The 19,324-nt window shown below is 39.6% G+C and overlaps 1 protein-coding gene across 2 annotated transcripts in view; it reads left to right on the forward strand.

Moving 5' to 3' along the window:
* Window positions 1-19,324, forward strand: part of ntrk3b (neurotrophic tyrosine kinase, receptor, type 3b) — a 279,414-nt gene that overhangs the window by 42,116 nt on the left and 217,974 nt on the right. For both annotated transcript variants that reach the window (XM_055154591.1, XM_055154590.1), the window contains exons 2-3: window positions 1,504-1,578; window positions 8,760-8,831. In XM_055154591.1, coding sequence (XP_055010566.1) covers window positions 1,504-1,578; window positions 8,760-8,831 — 147 coding nt within the window. The remainder of the gene's footprint in view (window positions 1-1,503; window positions 1,579-8,759; window positions 8,832-19,324) is intronic.

The following is a 19,324-nucleotide window of genomic DNA, read 5'->3' on the forward strand; positions in this document are numbered from 1 at the left end:
CCATTCCAATCCTTTGCGATGGATAGAATAGCATGGCAGGGAGTGAGGATGTGCGAACTGTCTGTGTGTTGTCGTGGCAACCCTTTGAAGAAGCAAAGCCTTTCGTTTAGAGGGATTCCTACGTGTCTGTGGTTGGTCATATTAATGACTCAGCTCCTGCCCACAGAATCACACGCTCACAGTCCCTGCTCTGATCAAAACAGCTGCGCCAAAGCTGCTTGGTCTGTCCAAATCGTTTGTGCACACCCTCTATGTACATTTCATACCAGACCTGGCTGCTTTTGCGTTTTATGTGGCTCTTCATGTTTCTGAATTAATACACGGAAGTTCAGTTGACTCCTGTATGATCCTTTACTTAGCTTTACCCATACGACAGTAGGGCTGCACAATTAACTGTAATCAGATTTAAATCGCAATTTGAATTGGCACAATTATAAAATCGTCAAGGCTGCAGTTAAGTTATTATGAAAAATATACTATCTTAAAAGAACAAAATGAACAAGAAAAAAAAAAATCATACCCTACCCGTACCTGTTTTAGACCTCGACAAACATGTTTTGAAATTACTATTAGTTTATCAGTACTTATTTCAGTCTTTGCTCAATGTTCCAGGGGTACTCTACAACACCCTGAACAAAATCCTGCTCTTTCATACATCAAAAATGTAATCACATTTTTTTTTTTTGTGTAAAACCATGCTGCCTTCTATACTGTTTGTGAACCTTTGTATTACATACATTACAGTTACCAGCATGGTTGCAGTCTTGTGTAAGATTGTACCAGCAAGATTTTAGTTCTTTTCTTTCCTCGCACATTTGGCTCCTGGATGTGTGAGGGTGTTGGTGAAAACAGTCACGACTCGTCTCGTTCACTCACCTGCCGCTCTGCCTCTGCCTTTACACCGCTATTTGCAGTTTTCCCTCTCTCTTTCTCTCTCTCTCTCTCTCTCTCTGTCTGTGTCTCATTCTTTTCTCTTGTCTGTCTGGTACAGACGTCTTTCTCACCGCTCATGTTTCGTGTGTCCATTCCAATCTCATCCTATGGTGTCTGATCAAACAGCACATCCCCCTTTCCTCTCCTTCGTACCTGTCCATGTTTTCCCTCGCTCCAACTCCAGTCCACCAGTTCAAATCACATTACAATAAATCCCTTTTAAAGCTTGTTGGGTCTCCCGCGTTATGCACCTGAGTCCACATCCAAGCTCATTACAGCGAGCCGTGCAGTATTTATTTGCTTTGTCCGTCGCACTTGCCTCGGATAGATTAAGCCCACAGAGCTGCCTCGTGGCAATTAAATCTATCAGGGGGCACCCAAGTGGGCTCTGTCAGAACCTTTCCAATAATTGCGCCTTAAATGAATATGGATTCAAAACTTTGACTACACTCACAGCCAGTTATTTTCGACCGGGAAAGCAGGGAAACATTGGCAAACTTGTCTTCGGGGTTGTTTTTCCGCTTTTGGGTTTTTCCTTTCATTTACGCATCTCTCCCTTTGTGTTCGCAGACACATAGAGAACTGGACAGGATTGCAGACGCTACGAGATGTGGATATGGAGCTCTACACTGGACTGCAGAGACTGTAAGTTTGCATCACTTTGCATCATTTTTCACATTAGATAACTGGCACGCACACATGCCAAATTGTTATAGAAATGCATTTCTAAAGTAGGAAAAGGACTAAACCACAGCTAGACCCGCGCACAAAGAGGCATGGTGGCTGAGTCAATTCACAGCAAGAAGCCCCCAGGTTTGACCTCTGAGTGGGTGGGTTTCCACAGGCACTCTCCCATCATCATAACACTTAGGATTATTACTATATCATCTTATCTTTCAATATATGAAAGCTGGAATAATGTATTTTGGAGCTCAGTTTTTATCATGTTTATAGTTTCTTGTACAAGTGGGAAATTTGTGGTATTTTGGTTAGATTTGAGCTGTAAAAGTTTGAAGAACTAACTTCTATGGCTAAGTATTGACCATTAGTAATATATTTATTTTTTGGAGCTCAGGATTGGCATAAAGTAGTTTTAATATTATTGTTTATCGCAGTATTTCTTTGTGTCAATATAGCGTAGTTCAAAATGTATCATCATGACAGGCCTACTATCACTTGCACAATCCAGTATTGAAGAATGGGTCAAATGCAGAAGATGAATTTCCCCACAGGAACACATAAAGTATACCTTAACCTTAAAACTCATGTACAACAGACCAGAGACAAGCGCTGCAAAAAATATAACTATCACTCTGCTCCTCAAATGTAATTAGGAGTTGAAATTGATCATACAAAACACCAGATGTCGTGCCACTTTGCCACATGAGATGACATGTGAAAAAACAAGCCATTAATTTTGACCGCCTTCTGAGTCACTCCCCCTTCAGAGCACTCTCACAGCACAATGAGTGTGCATCCCGCTAATGAAACTGCTGCACATCACATCAGGTTTGTTGTGTACAGTTTTGTTTCATGCGTTTGTGTATTAATGGAGAATTGTCGTGTGGGAGCACGGCTGAGGCTCGTGGGCGGAGCGTTGGACAAAATCTTACAGCTCTAACCATAAAGAAGGTTTGTATAGTTTCTGGGAGAGATCGCTAGATTACTCAAACATGGATAGATGATATCTAAAACCTCTTGTTTTTGATGATGGATCAACATTATAACACAGGGGTGGGCAATTCTTTTTTTATGAGAAAATGAAAATACTGTGGAGGGAATGCAAAACTCTTTATAAAAAGCAGTAAATAGCATTGTTTTGACAATCTGGTAAGACTGGTAAGAGGATATGTTATGACTAAGTAATGAAAAAGTGAGGTTGCCTTACAAAAATGTAATAAAAAACACCTCTAAATTAAAAGCAATGCAGCTTTAGTCCATGAATGAGGTAAACTTATAAAATATGTTTATTTTTTAATTCCAAATTAGCTTAAATGGGCTGGTCACAGTCAACCAAAGGGCCATATGTGACTGGGGAGCTGTACATTTCCCAGGTCTGTTATAACAAGTAGAACACTATGCAAAATGTATGTACCCCCTCTTTATCTTCTAACAACACATTCAACTGCAGAGGTTGTTTTATACTTTCAGTTGTTTTCTATGCTTTGAGGCCTGATCATAGACTGTATAAAGAAGTGGACTAAGGGTGGTTGATGTCACCCGTAACATTTGGCTCAAGTCAAATGAAACTCCTGAGCTGAGTTCCATATTAGGAGTAGCAATTTATTAATGGACAAAATAGCAAAATAAAAACACCAGGGTTGTGCAGATATGAACATTTTAAGGCCCAAATGATGACTCCAGGCAGCAGCAGTTACAGAGAGAGGGGTGGCAATTTTTCAATGCAATGTCAATTGGAGACAGTCGATGGAGCTGGAAACGCCCCCATGCTCACTTCCTATTTGGAAAGTGGTGTATTGCGGGTTGGCAATGTCCATTTCTATATACAGTCTTCTATACAGTCTGACCCTTACATGTGCCACTGCAAAACTTCCCTTTTTAAATGGCTGCACAGTTCTGTCTAAATCTGGCCCTTTACTTTAGTGTTTGAAAACTCATTCTTACAGAATCCCAGTTGGCATTCAAACCCATATGCTCTGCCACATCTGCAGATTATTGTTCAATTACACATGATTATGAGACAAATAACTGAGCCCTCCACTGTCAGGTTACTCACATGGGCCCAGCTGAGCGGAACTGCGTGTAGCGCTGTAGAAAACCTTTCAAAGCCTAAGAAAGATTAATTTGACTGACGGACTACTCTACCGTGACCATGGTTAGCCAGAGCCATTTCAAAATGATTTTCACTAATGCCTCCTGAAGTTCAGCAGCAAATTACTGGCAATTAGTATCAAGAGCTACATTGCTAACCTCAGCTGGTTTTGTCACTTATAGTACAGATACCAAGATCTTATTATGACTATCATAGACTACTTTTCCAATGCACAGTAGCAGTGTTGAATCAGATGCCTGTCACATTACATAATGAACTGAAATTAATCTTAACCAAGGCATAGGAGTAGGACATGGATGTACACTGGCTAAATAGTGGAATCAGAAACTAATATAGGACTAAACCTAGTCTAAGATAGCACTAAAGGTGGGGACATAAGCTGTCTACAGAGCTTAAAGGTGCTGTACCTGATTTTTATCTTAAAAATGTGAAAAAAAAAAGAACTAGTTTATGAAAATAATGAATTGTGATGTGTTATAAGTGCTTTTCGCAACTATTTAAGATGGTATGTTAGTTATGATGGCACTGGTAACTAGCATGCTACCAGCACACTTCCTGATTGTGTAATACGCTGGTAATACACTTTATAAATGGATGAAAACAGAACACAGCAGTCTCATTATGACCCAGTCATACATTTTTTCACAAATTGGGTATAGTCACTTTACAATTACCATTTTTAACCTCGTCAATTACAATATGACATTATATATAAAATGTTTTTGTACAATTTTTCAATTGGCTGAATGACATCTAAACTGGCTTGTTTTTGATGATAGAACAACATTATAACACAGGGGTGGGCAGTTATTTTTTCCATGGGGCCACATGAGAAACAGAAAATAATATGGGGGGTCGGGCCAAAATGGTAAACTTAATTCTGCATAATATTAATTGTATTTCTTTATAAAAAGCAGTAAATAGCATTGTTTTGCTGGTAGGCTGGTAAGACTGGTAAGAGGATATGTTATGACTAAGCAATGAGGTTGCCTTACAAAAATGTAATAACAAAAAAAACACCTCCAAATTAAAAGCAATGCAGTTTTTGTCCATGCATGAGGTAAAATTATAAAATAAGTTTATTTTGCAATTCCAGATTAGCTTAAAGGGACATAAAAATGTCAATTACAATATGACATTTTATATAAATAGTTTTTGTACTATTTTTCTGTTTGCCCCAAAATCACATAAGGAGAAAATGTTGACTTTCGTACCGTCTTCTGTATACTGATGGATGTCTTGGTAATAGCATCAATCAGTAGAGTTTATGCGTCCTGTCAGTGGTCATAAACTTGGGGCTAATGGGCCTAACAGCCTGAGTGCGCATAGGCTACAGCTGCACTGCACCAGGGTGTCAGACTGTAATGTCCCACATTTGTGCGAGTGTCACACAATCCCTGCTAATGCTCCCTGGAGATGACAAGGTGTTGGTGGGCTTTTGCCTGGAGAGAGGGAAAAAAGAGAGAGAGAGAGAAGGAGAGGGAAGAGAAAGAGAGTGTAAGGGCAGAGAGAGGGGAGCCAAAGGGAGAGAAGGAGAGAGGGAGCAAGGGCAGAGAGGGAAAGAAGGAAGAGTGAGCGGGAGAGAGGGGTAGTCCGAGGACAAAGAGAAAATAAGGGACAGAGGGGGGAGAGAGTATGAGGGAGTGAGCAGAGAGATGGGGTAAGAGAAGAAAGTGAGAGAGTGAAAGGGAGAAAAAGGACAGAGAGTGTGAGAGCGGACTGAGGATCACCGCTGATCCTAATGCGGGGTGATGGTTACAACAGCTTTTAATTCTTGATAGTGACACGGCCATAGAACGTCTTTGGCGGTTTGCTCAGTGGCTGATCAAATAAAGCCAAAAAGCAGTGGGCTAAATTGAATTAAAGGTTGGTGCTGTAATGTGACGCACGGGCTTGTTTTGCTCTCCTCGGCACGGCCCTGATCTGGTTTCCTGGGTTGCAGCGGGGCCACATCCTTTACATTCCCCGCTGCACCTCGGGCTTCCGCACTATTTTCCTCTCTTCGCTCAAACGTATTCTCCTCTGCCCTCCAAAGTCAGAGCCGGCCCTCTCCCCTGATCCCCTTGATCCCTCATCAGGGAGGCCAACTGCAATATCTCCACTGCTAAATTAGCATTTTTCTCATTACCACCACCTCTGGGCTGCCGCTCGCTCGTCTGGGGACCGTGCACTTTCCTTGTGCAGCCCTCACCACACTCCCTGGACCGCGCTTACCTTGTGAAGCTCTTACTGGGGGGAGGGAACCATCGTTATTCTATTTTCTTATTTAACTTTGCTCACATCACCCTGTTTTACATTTCAGAAATATTCAAGTGTGTTTGAATAACTGAATAATGATGCACACGTTTAATTAAATGAATACAGGATCCAATATGTAATCTAATTGTACAAATCTGCTTGGAATAAGAATCATTTTGCTTTTGCAGAGTTTATTGTTATCTGTAGATCGTGTAACAGAGATCAACAACAATCTGTATCAGTTATACTGTTTAGTATTGTACTATTGTTTTCATTTTTTTTTACGTGAAAGATTGTCACTATGAATCTATGATACTGACCCAAGTAAGTCATTATTAGTTTAGCTTGGGAGAGTGAGGTAACAGTGGGATAAGTGATGACAGCATTACTAAAAGCTTTCAGAGACCAGTGTGGAGCTGCTTACAAGACACATTTTGCTAAAATTTTGCTCAAATACTTGGGAAAAAATCTGGTAAAATGAAAACAGAAAGTCTGTACATCTTGTATGAAAAGAATAACTATATAGGCGATTAATTTGACATTTTCTTTAAAGGTGCCCTATGTAACTTCTGAGGTGGAGGTTCCGCCACTTGCTTGTCTCCATGGAGATGTTATTTCTTTGCCTGGAATGTCCCACAGTATGTCATTAAACATATATCCCTCACATTTGTTCAGTTACAGGTGTTTTATAGCTCAAACATACCTTAAAAAAGAAAAAATGAATTTTGACCATTAACCTGTCTCCATTTCCAAGTTTGTTTCCATAATGTGGAATAATCAAGGCAAAACTGTATGATCTCCATAGAGACAAACACGTGTTAGACTCTCCACCAAAAAAGTTACACAGTACACCTTTAAGTATTGTCTAAAAGTAAACATAACTGCTTAGTAGGGGTGGGCGATATCTCGAGATTTTAAATATATCAAGATTTTTAAAAAACTCGATATGAATTCTGACATATCGTATATATCGATATAATGGTTATATTCAATTTTGATTTCGTCGCTTCGCTTGTTTGTCTTCTCTGTGGCCGCCCGCGCGCCCCCGCCTCCCTGATTTTGTTCGCTCGTGTCTCCTTCACTCGTCACTATCGCCGTGAACGCCGAAAGTTGGTGCCAGTGAAAAGCTTCAAGCACCACGAACCTTTTCCACCATTTACAGACAAGAGCATCAGCAGCACATCCTCATATTCCACCTCGTGTCCTTTAGTCCAAAAGAAGTTGAATCCCATGAGCAGCACGTGGAGTGCGCTGTTTATGCAAATTAGCCATGCGCTTTTTAAGTTTCGTTTCTGTAAAACGTAAACAAGTCTGCGCAAAGCTGCAAAAAAATAAAAATAAAAATTAACACTATAATCTCAAACGGGCTGATGTGGCTCTTGAGTTGTTATGCTATATATATTGTAAAGTTTAGTAATGTAAATTCTATTTATGCAGAAGATTTTAATGAATAATCTGTTGCAGTGTAACTTGTACAAAAGTGTTTGGAAACGTTGGGTTTGATCTGCAGTGGATTGTGGGAAACCTCAGAGCTCCTTACTGCTGGAACATGGATCTGTTAAAATAAGGAACATTCTGAGCTTCTTCTGCTAAATGAGCTCATGGTCATGATTATGGTTTGGATAACAGAGTTAATGCAAAGATGAACTTGTGTTGAGTTGTTTTATTTACGAATGAAACAAAGGAAATATGTTTTATTTCTTTTATTTAACAGTTTATATTATTTATGTAATTAGGGGTTTTTGTAATCTTAAATGTTCCTATATGAACTGCCGACCTCTTACACTTTAATTAAAAAAAAAAAGGACCTTGTGGAATTTGGCATATTTTGCAGTTTTCCGTTTTAGGGGGTTATTTTTTCCTGTACAGATATCGAGATATATATCGTATATCGAGATATAGCAAAATATATCGAGATATATTTTTTGATCCATATCGCCCAGCCCTACTGCTTAGTACAATTTTTGTTTATAAAATGTTGCTTCAAATTGTAAAGACTGGAGAAATTATTGCACGTAATCAAATAGCTGAAAATTCTTAAATGTGTTCCTATATTATTCATTTGAATGTGTTTTAATACCGTCAAATGACTATACACCTGAAATCCTTCAAATCGCAAGACTTTCGTGACAATGATCATTTTCTAGTCAAACACTGTGAATGGGTGTTTGTACTTCAGGAGGTAATTGGCACATAGAGCTATGTGTAATCAGCACACTGTTTTACGAGGCGCACACTGATGATGTCAATGGTTTCTTTGGAGAGCGGCATCTGTGATTACAAAATTGGAAGTCATTAGCATTATATCCTGGAACACTCAATGCTTCCCCAGACTGGGCAGATAGGGAATACCAGGACTATCTTTTTTCACAGCGGCCCTTGGGATACCACTGCATGTTTAATTTCACACTTATTTCACTCTATAGATGTTAACACAAAGAGGGCCAATGCTGTCTTTTCAGTAAAGTTCACAAATCTTACCAAATGGTGCTTCAAAGTGAATGTCTATTTTGGCTCCCGCTGCAGGCAGTACACACAGAGTTAAAAGGAGAGTCATTTGAATAGAGAATGATTCTGACTCCAACCGACAAAAAAGATAAAAAGAAGTTGCTCCATCTGCTCCTTGAAATGCAGCGGCACTGAAGCGTTACATTGTTCCCTTATTATGAGATCACAGCCAGATCAAATGAAAGGGCTAATGGAATTAAGCCGCTTTAAGTTGAAAAGAGGACAGTTTTTTGTATATAAACATGTCCTGGATTAACCTTTTGTTCTTCTTGTATCTCCTTTTCAGAACTATCATGAACTGCAACTTGAAGGTGATCCAGCCCCGCGCCTTCGCTCAGAACCCACACCTGCGCTACATGTGAGTAAATATTCTTTGACGTTCGCCTTTTCCTGGGGCTTTCAAAGGATTTATTATGATCTGTGGTGGTTGACAGCTTGTGTACGGCTAGAGATGAGTTAGCGTTGAACACAAGATGATGCCGTTGATAGAGAGTGGCTTTGGGGGAAAATTGTGGTGCTGCTATTACTGCCACACATCTTAAATGAGACGTCTATTATGGGACTTGGATAATTGGATTCCTATCTGGCCCGCTTCTCTGTACCGGGGAATAGCAACATGCCGAAGTCGCGCTTCTATTTAGTCGGCAGTCGCCAAATGAACAATTTGTCCGGGAGGCCGAACATCAGAGAGCGCCGCCAAGAGCAAAGTAATCTTTAACAAAGGCTGATGTGTCACCCTATGACAGCCTGTTATTCCCCAATTTTCCAGGAGTAAACACGGCGAGGAACTCAGTCACAGCCTTTTACCTGAGCGCACGGCCATTTGCAATTTCCACTTGTCGGCAGAAGCATTTTGCCGCTCTTTTCTTCTTCAGAGTCTGACGCCAGATGTGAATGTGCTGCCTATGTGTTTTTCTAAGGAAGTGCTCAACATAAAAATAGCAAAAAAAAAATAGATTACTTTTTACTTCTTACCGAGTATTTAAAAGTTCTTCTAAAGTCAACTTACAACTAAATGTGTCAACACAATTGTTATTATTGCACCCAGATAAAGAAGTCTGAATAATTTGTGTGGTTATAGCCATAATTTCAAACAGCTTCTTATTTAGATACTATTTATTGTTCAGTGTGTACTACACATATCAAAGTAACAGTGATCCACCATGTTTGTGTGTCTATCTCACAAAACAGCATCGATGATAGTTGGAGCAATGTTTTTTTATAAAATGCTTCTTGTACATAAAGCTGAATAGAGTAGCCACAATCTGCACTATAATATTATTTATGCGTACAATTACAAAGTATTCACGTAAATAATTGCTCAAGTAAGGGCAAGAGTAAAAGTATTTGAGAAACTACCACTTGAGTACTGAGTAATGGTTTGTATCAGAGGTGGGGACTTGCAAGTCGTGACTTGGACTCAAGTCAGACTTGAGTCACTATTTTTAGGACCTGAGATTTTACTTGATAAAATGGACTAAGACTTGGGACTCAACTTGGACTTGAAAGTCAATGACTTAGGACTTGACTTGGACTTGAGGCCTGTTTGCCTTGAGAAAACTTGAGAAGCACTTTTAAATCTGAATTGTTTCTATTCTGACTGTAATGATTCATTCTAAGATCTTGTTAAGTTAAATTTACATTTCTACAACTCTTCCATATGCTATGAATACTTCAATATAAATCTACTATGACTTTTTAATTACAATTTAGTTTGAAATTCATGTAACTTGCAAAAATCAAAGCTATATTTGGTACTTTGGTTTAAAGACTTGAAATGACTTGAAGCTCAAAGCAGACTTGACTTGGACTTATTGGCCAGTGATTTGAGACTTGACTTGGACTTGCCTATATTTGACTTGGGACTTGACTCGGACTTGAGCTCAAAGACTTGACACTTATTTGAGACTTGCAAAACAACAACTTGGTCCCACCTCTGCCTTTAATACATACCAAGTCATGATTGGTAAAAACAAATATCGATGGTTGTAGGATGGTTGTAGACTTGAGAGTTATTTGAGACTTGCAAAACGACCCCGAGGTGGGACCAAGACGTGTATTTAAGATCTGAGCTTTGTGAGTTGATATAAATAGACAACCAAAACCTAAAATAATGTAGATTCTGAAAAAATAGGAAAAAATGCTAACTAACTAACTATATATATATATATATATATATATATATATATATATATATATATATATATATATATATATATATATATATATATATATAAATGTGTTTCTCACCTTCCACGGTGGTAGGTCTCTCTCACCCTCATTGAGCTCGGGTCCTCTACCAGAGGCCTGGGAGCTTGAGAGTTCTGCGCAGTATCTTTGCTGTTCCCAGTACTGCACTTTTCTGGACTGAGATGTCCGTTGTTTTTCCCGGTATCTGTTGTAAGCCACTCTTCCAGTTTGGGGGTTACAGCCCCGAGTGCTCCGATCACCACAGGCACCACTGATGCCTTTACTTTCCAGGCTCTCTCCAGCTCTTCCTTGAGCCCCTGGTATTTCTCTAGCTTCTCGTGTTCCTTTTTCCTGATATTACCATCGCTTGGTATTGCGATGTCAACCACCACGGCTCTGCTCTGTTTCTTATCCACCACCACTATGTCTGGTTGGTTCGCCATCGCCATTCTGTCAGTCTGTATCTGGAAGTCCCACAGGATCTTGGCTCGGTCATTCTCCACAACCTTTGGAGGTGTTTCCCACCTTGATCCTGGGGTTTCCAGCCCGTAACTCTGCACAGATGTTTCTGTACACTATGCCCGCCACTTGGTTATGTCGCTCCATGTATGCTTTCCCTGCCAGCATCTTACACCCTGCAGTTATGTGCTGGACTGTCTCAGGAGCCTCTTTGCACAGTCTACACCGTGGGTCTTGTCTGGTGTGGTAGATCTGGGCCTCTATTGCTCGAGTGCCCAGGGCCTGCTCCTGAGCAGCCAGGATCAGTGCCTCTGTGCTGTCCTTCAGACCAGCCCTCTCAAGCCATTGGTAGGATTTCTTGATATCAGCCACTTCAGTTATGTTCCGGTGGTACGCCCCATGTAGGGGTTTGTCCTGCCATGATGGTCCCTCCAGCACCTCTTCCTCTGGACCCCACTGTCTGAGACATTCTCTGAGCACCTCATCTGCCGGGGCCTTGTCCTTGATGTACTCAAGGAGCTTGGATGTAAGATAATATCTGATCACTATCTGATTATCTTATCTGAGTGATCAGCTATATATATATATATATATATATATATATATATATATATATACTTTAATATTGCCAATTGAAAGCTTTTGTCACTCTACATTTCTCACAGTAAGAAGAGAGAACTTGACAATTTCTTAAAAAAATTACTCAAGTGAATTTTTTTTTTAAACTTTAAATGTCCATCATTGCTTAAATCCTGGTTAATACGTAGACCATGTTTATTAGATTTATGCTGCAAGTTCTATGAATACACCCTTAAAGAGAGATAAAGCTTTAAGTATCTGAATAGACACTAAGAACCCAAAAGAACCCCTGTTTATAATCTGGATTCTGCATTTGAGCTGGTGATTGCCCTTGCCTGGAGCAGTGTGAATGAAAGTGACAATGATACAATGAGTAGAATTAACCCTGCTGTTGTCTGCAATGGCCACGGTCACTCTGTACACATGTGTTTTTCTGTAAAGAAAGACGAGGACACGTTCCCTCTGACCTTTTGTTTAACGCTGCACTGAGCTCAAGTCAACTATGCATTTTGATTTTTTGTATTTTTTCTTTAATCAATGGCTTCAGAGGATGTATTGTGTGCCTTCTCTCTTTCCGCGCAGCAGGGGATAACTGAAAAGACACTAATCTCTTTAAGTACTATTGATTTAGATCATGAATTCAAATGTGGCTCGTATAAGATTACAGTTAGTACATAGTGCACATTCTGTTTTGTAAGACAGTTACACGATACAAGAACATATTCTTCTTTGACTATAGTCTTGCACATACAGGAGTTATTTTAAATGCCAGCTTCAAAGAATGGCATACCTTCATCATGGCCGTTTGAATGCAGGTCGACTGTTGCTAGGTAGCGCTGAAGATAAGTTTCAAATGAGAGTTATTATGGTTGAGTATAGAGAATAAATTCACTTAAGTTAGAGGGATATAGGTCTGCTTAATGTGATCACTGCTGTGTCCTCAAGATTCTCAGGTCACATAACTGGATCGAGGCAAAAACTATAGGTCACTATAAAATACATTAAAATTACATCTTTTTTCCGCACCATTTTATGTTTAGACCTTGGACATGTGATAATGACAGTGCCTGCTATTTAAAACTAAAGGAATATCTTTTGAGCCAACCAACAGTGAGATTTTTTTTTTTTTTTTGAGTTTCTGTGTTTTAAGGGATCTTAACCTTTTTGACCTCAGGGCCTAACTTGTTCAGCACACAATAACCTGGGGCAAATGCACAAATTAAAGTGAAAGTATTTTTTTGTTCTTTATTTGTTCCTATTAATTTGGGGGAATTTTAGGAACATTTGCAGCTTTGTGTGCGTGCTGCCATCTACGGTCCCTGCAATTTCAAGTACAATGTGACATCACGCATGACTGACAAAAATAACTTTAACTTCATACTCCACCTCCAACTCTTTCTTTAATCCTCCATGTTTAGCATCTCTGTATGCAAGATGGTTGTGGGTGGAGTTGAGGTGTGTATTCCAACTTTAGCTGATTTTATTATATTATTTGAGTGGCCCTTATGGTGATGTACTGTGGCTCCTATATAAATGTAGTTTAAGAATCACTGTTCTATAGCACATATGATATGATCATTGTGATGCAGTAGGCAGTGTTTCACAGATGATGCAATGATTGCATGATTTCCTTTCTCTTTCCCTCTGTTATTGATGTAACACTAAATCTCTCAACCCACAGAAGCATGTAGTACATTCCACTGCAGACCCATGCATTTTAGGCTCTATTTATAAGAGTCTATCTATTACACAATTGGGCTATTCTTAGTCAGAGGTGACCTTGCAGCCACTAATGTGACCAGTGACCTCATTTAATTTCCAGTGGTAGAATCACTATCTATCACTGAAAGATGTTAACAGGATGGTGCATACCTATCTATTAGGCTAATGCGTTTAAGAGCTAAACAATATAGCAATAAAGCCTTACCTCTCAGAGAAACTCAAGTGGTATATATAATTCTCTCATTAAAACCAACAGATGTCTGACTCTAATGTGTGCAGTTTTTTCCCCCCCATTCATTATAAGCAGTTGTCACCTGTCATACACATTTGTTTACTGTGAAGGTCATTTTTTTCTGTCACCTCAAAATATAGTCTGAATTTTGCAATGAAATTTTGCTAAGACTATATAATGAAATATTTACATTAAAACTATATTCGTCTTTTAAATTGGAAAAGTGCACAATCTCGGAAATCTCTGCAAGTTCAGCCTTTAAGAAAATGGTCTCATTTTTAAACCAAATGAGCAGGAGTGCTTTTAACTGCACACACATTATGGATTCAGACGATTGGCCAAAGTTCACTTCAGAGTCATTTTAATATTGAAACTTTTCTCCAGCCCAGCAGTTTGCGTTCTTCCCAGTGGGGTATCCGCGCTCCATAGCCCTCTGCTGATGGAGTAAACATATTAACGTGTTTGTCTCAGTAGCTCTAGTGATTCAGCAGCAAATCCCAGCGCACCGATTGTTGTGTCTGGAAAAACTGATTAAACTGCAGGGATCCCCTCAGCACCATGGCCCACATTAAAGAAGCCATCACTTATGTTCCTTCTATAGTGGCACCAGATGACCGTACTCACCGCACTCAGCTGGCCATTAGTCCCAAGGCTTCTGCAGTTCAGGCTCGGTGGAGTCGTGTCCTACATCCTTGCTAGACTAAATTTGGAAATGTCCGGCTAACATGTGCCAATAAATAAATAAATAAATAAATAAAATAAATTCAGATTTCTGTTACGGACAATAGCTACTAATATTTCCGTGGAGTATGACATTAACATAAGCTAAGTATGAGTAAGGATAATATATTACTTTGCGCTCAATGCCAATGATTCCCAGAGCCAAGACTAATGGGCACTGTACTGTACTTGAAGAGAAAGTTAAACAGAGGAATTCAAATTAGTTTGCTAGATACATAAATGAAAATGTTATTTGTTTATTTTGCTTTCTAAAGTTAGGAACATTTTATTTTTTATTATTAAAAATGTTGCTTGCAATGCCTCTCTGAAGCATTCAAATAATTTGGTTAAATGTCCTATGGTAGTGTTTTAGTTATAGGCATATATTTTCTCTTCAAAAACATGTCTGGACTCAAGTTGATTTTCATTTGCACATTGCCATCTGTGCTCCTTTCTGTCTTCAAGTCACAGCTAACCAACTTCAATGCTTGCAGCTAGCTGCATTCATGCTGCATCATGTGCAGTTTTGTGCTATTTATTTATTAATTTATAATTTTTTAATGTAAATGCTAATGTAAATGCTTGTTTTAAAGATGTAGATTATTCATGAAATATCTAGACTGTGGCCAAAGGGAGTATTAAAAAAGAAGAAGCAAACGGTTCATAGCATTGACGTGATCACATTGTGTCCTTGGGCAAAGCATACCCCACAATGTCTAATAGAATGAAGACTGTAGAGTGAAAAATAACTTCTTTAGTATTATGTCTGTTTTCTTTGCAACATGTCCATCTGCTTGTGCATACATTTAAGGCACAGAATGTTAGGGTTAGGTTGTTATGAATACATCTGAAAGTAAAAGTGAAATTGACAGTTTGCAACACTGTTATGTATAGATCTGATGTCTTCTTTTTCTTTACATAGGGGTTAGCAATCAAAGGCCAGGCAGGCTACTGTTGAGCAAAAGATGCAGCATTCGCTCTTAAAAAAGAGAGAGTTACACAACAATACAGTTAATCATGTACATTTCAGTGTTTCGTTAACATGCCTTAAATTTTTGGCAAAAAAATTGCATGGTAAACATTAGGGGTGTGCAGAAATATTGAAATATCGATATATCGTATCGTTTAATATGATGATACAGTATCAATATTGTGGGCTGCTGTATCGATATATCGCCAAGAGTATTTTTTGGTATATTTTACAAAATTATTTTGTTACAGCTACAGTTTTGTTGTTTGTTTAGTGGAAAGAAACTTGTTCATGCGACACATTTGATATTTTCACTGTTTTGAGGATTAAAATGTTTGTGTTTTATATGAACTTTGCACAAGAAGTGGTTCAAAAAAGACTTTTAGTATCACAGCCATGATTTAGACATTATTTTTTATTGGACCGTATCGAACTGATTTGAAATATATCGTATTGAATTATATCGAATCGTAAGATCACTGTATCGAGATATGTATCATATCGTGGCCTATGTATCGTGATATGTATTGTATCGGCAAATTCTGAATGATACCCAGCCCTAGTAAACATTTTACACTAGTAAATATTTTTTACTTTTTTTCATGTGCTTCTCCCATTATCTCCAGTTAAAACTACTACAAGGATAACTGTCTATCTGAATGATCTTTTTTGGAAAGATGGGGCAGAAGCAGAGGCTCTCATCTATAGAGGGTGCTGAGATCACACACACACCTGATGTAAGCATGTGTCACACAGTCTGTTTATCTCCCTGTGCACCACCTGAGGGCGAGACATGGATTTTACATAGATCAATAATACTTTTACTGCAGAACAATTGTAACTGTGCCCCCGGCCAAAACACCACTCCAATTACAATATGCTACAAGTGTGAATAATTGCAACAGGAAGGGCATCTGGCATGAAGACCTGCAGAACCATCTTTATACTGATCTGCTGCGCCAGTCCCAATAAGTAGAAAAGTAAGTCAAAAAAAGGGGTAGTATTTTAGTAAATGTCTGGAAGATTATGTCATGTAGTGATTGGTCAGAATGACTGTGAAATAGCTTTAAAAGTATATGGCAGCTGGGTCTTTATCTTACCATCAGGCTAGACATGTCTCTGCAGTATTTTCCTGTGCACCTCTACTCTACACTATTTTGAGAGATAGCAAACTACATCTAGTGAAATTGCATATTCTGAATACAACTTTCAAGTAACTGTATTCTGGTACATTTCCTCTCTAATTTAGTGGTATTCAGAATCCTTCCTGAAGTCAAATAAAGACATTTGGGTATTTGATCACGCAATTTAGGCTTAAAATTGCATCTTTTTGTAAGAAAAATAGAAAACAATGCTCTTGTGGTCAGTACATGTGCATTTTTTCCTGATAAATAAATGTTTTACAAATGGTGCAACAAATAAATCTGGTCTAATCCCACATTATATTTTTACACAATAATATAATGCGACTCAATGGAAAAAGTGATATACAGAATACAGTACTCTGCTTGGATGATGTAACAGAATATGATTATATATAAATTTAAATGTAATCCAGGTATTCACTACTCATCTTCAATATATTTTCGACGTATTCTTCCCAACCCTGACTGCACTGCATGTACTTCTGAACTTCAGAAGTGTATTATTCTATATACTATTCAGTATAAACCAGAGTACTCTTGGTTTGACATCACTGCACCTTTTCTACTGTAAAGAGAAGACATACCATAGTTCTTCTTGTATGCCTTTATCCTTAGCCCCGACATCTCCCTGACTATTAAAATATTCTGTGCCCGGGGCGGACTGACTTACTCTTGTGATTAACACTTTTAGACAATAGCTAACCGCTGGTGAGGTGGAGAACTGTCAAACTCAATTGAATCCGTCCTTCCTTTCTTTACCTTTTCTCTTTTGATCCGCACATATATCTGACCTAGCGTTCCCATTGCACACAAAGCAGCTGCTCAAAATGGAAGTTCGTCAGCAGCCCAGCCACGCTATAAGGTCCCCGGGCTTTCAAGTCATTTGGCGCCGCCCGTGCTCCCCTTTCCCATTTGAATCTGGCGTGGAGTGTTTGTCCTCGCCCGTGTCATACTAAAGGTCATTGTCTGGATGGTGAGGCCAGCCTCCTCTTTATTCGGAGAGAGAGAAAGAAAGAGAGAGAGAGAAGAGCCCAATAAATCTGGAGGGAGCATTGTCACCGGGGAGTCTCAAAGGTCATTCCCCCCGGACAGGAGGAAGTGCGCAGACTGGCTCTCATTAAGGCTTCTAAGCTGTGTTTTCCAGCGCCACGTTTTGCCTAAATGTCACTTACTTTCATACTCGGGTCAGGTGGTCCGTCGAGCATGACACTGGAGGTAATTAGAAGACTCTAGATGAGTCTTAGTTATTGTGGAGGGTGGTGCTCTTCGTGCTTGTTTTAGGATAAGATAAACCTTTATTTGTCCCACAATGGGGAGATTACAGTGTTGCAATTTTCAAGAACATGTGATCAAAATGAAAATGAATAACTGTAAAGACAAAGGGCCCGATCTTGCCCCCAGTCTTAGCAGTAGTGCTAGTGTTAAGGAGGGGGCGTGTCCAGGTTGGGCAGTACTTCGCTGCTAGAGGCTCGAATAGGGTGGTACAAGTACAAATACGTCTCAACCAATCTGTGACTGCTGTAGCATTCAAAAGTACTGCCAGTGTGGGTAATGTCTGCAATCTTTGCATCATTACAAGGCAGCAGAGGGGTGTGAAGAAAATTTATGTATATATGGGTACAGCAAAACAGCTCTGAAGCCACACGATGCAAGTACACAACAGTGGGCCGTGGTCACATCCCCTCCCGCCTGTCCCAGCAATCCGCTCAGCCTCTCACCTGAGGTACGAGTGTCCAACGCTGCTACTGCTGACCGCTCACATTCTCACGCACAGACATGGATTAAACCATTAACACAGGGAGAGGGTGCAGGACTTGCATTTGCACTGCACAATTGGCTGATATGCGCATGAGCGCACAGAGCAGGATGTGCAGGTGTCTGTTCAGAGCGGTGCTCATGTGCACTATATGTCTCTTGAGCCGCTGTACAAACCTCTACTGACCGCTGCCGTCAAGAGAGCAGCACATACAAGACGTGCATCTGCTCCGCTGTCACAGCCCCGAGCTATCAATGAATGCGCACACTGATCCCACTCAGACTCCGACTGCTCCCCAGCTCTGTTATCTACTGTTCTGAAGGTAGTCTACCTGCTGGCAACTAACTTTATAAACTAACCAAAGTGGCACAATAATTTGGTCACAAAATTAAATGGATCTGATGTCAGAAAGGACATGACGATGTGAGGTAATCTGGCATCACTGCATTAGAACCTCAAACAGGGTAAGAAAACACACTTTAGGACAGCACTGTAAACAGCCTCATGTGAATGAACGGCTTTTGTACAGATCCAGATCAAACCAAACCAGCGCAGTGCTGAGCAAATACAGGGAGAGGGCGAGGGGCTGTGCTCTGCTGCGGGAGGGCATCTGGACAGCTCCCCACACAGCACAGGAACATGTAACAAATGTCTAGCATTTATGATCCTAATATATTCCCAAATAAAAGAAGTCTTGAGCATGTTACATGTTGTTTTTCATGTTACATTTTGTTTAACTTTAATTTAACGGTCCTGTATTATGCTAAATTTTCTCTTGTGAGCTTTAAGCCATGTTAGAATGTCATGCCTCATCAAAAACATGTCTGGGGTTGGGTTTGTTGCTGTTTCATTCACACATGTTTGAGTAACATTTTTCGTCTGTCTACATCTCCAAAGCTCAAAATGTTCTGTTGCACCACCTTGTAATTTTATTAAGCTGTAGTTTTCAAGTGAATGGCTCCTTTTACCTTTTGTTCAGAAGAGATTGACAAATCCAGGGCTGAAGTGACCTAAATGATTCTACTTAAGGTGTATGAAGTTTAAAAACACAGTGGAGCACTTCCTGTATCACCACATG

Source organism: Boleophthalmus pectinirostris, unplaced genomic scaffold, assembly GCF_026225935.1.
Source record: "Boleophthalmus pectinirostris isolate CB_2022bp ecotype Guang Dong unplaced genomic scaffold, ASM2622593v1 HiC_scaffold_19, whole genome shotgun sequence".
Classification (NCBI taxonomy): Eukaryota; Metazoa; Chordata; class Actinopteri; order Gobiiformes; family Gobiidae; genus Boleophthalmus; species Boleophthalmus pectinirostris.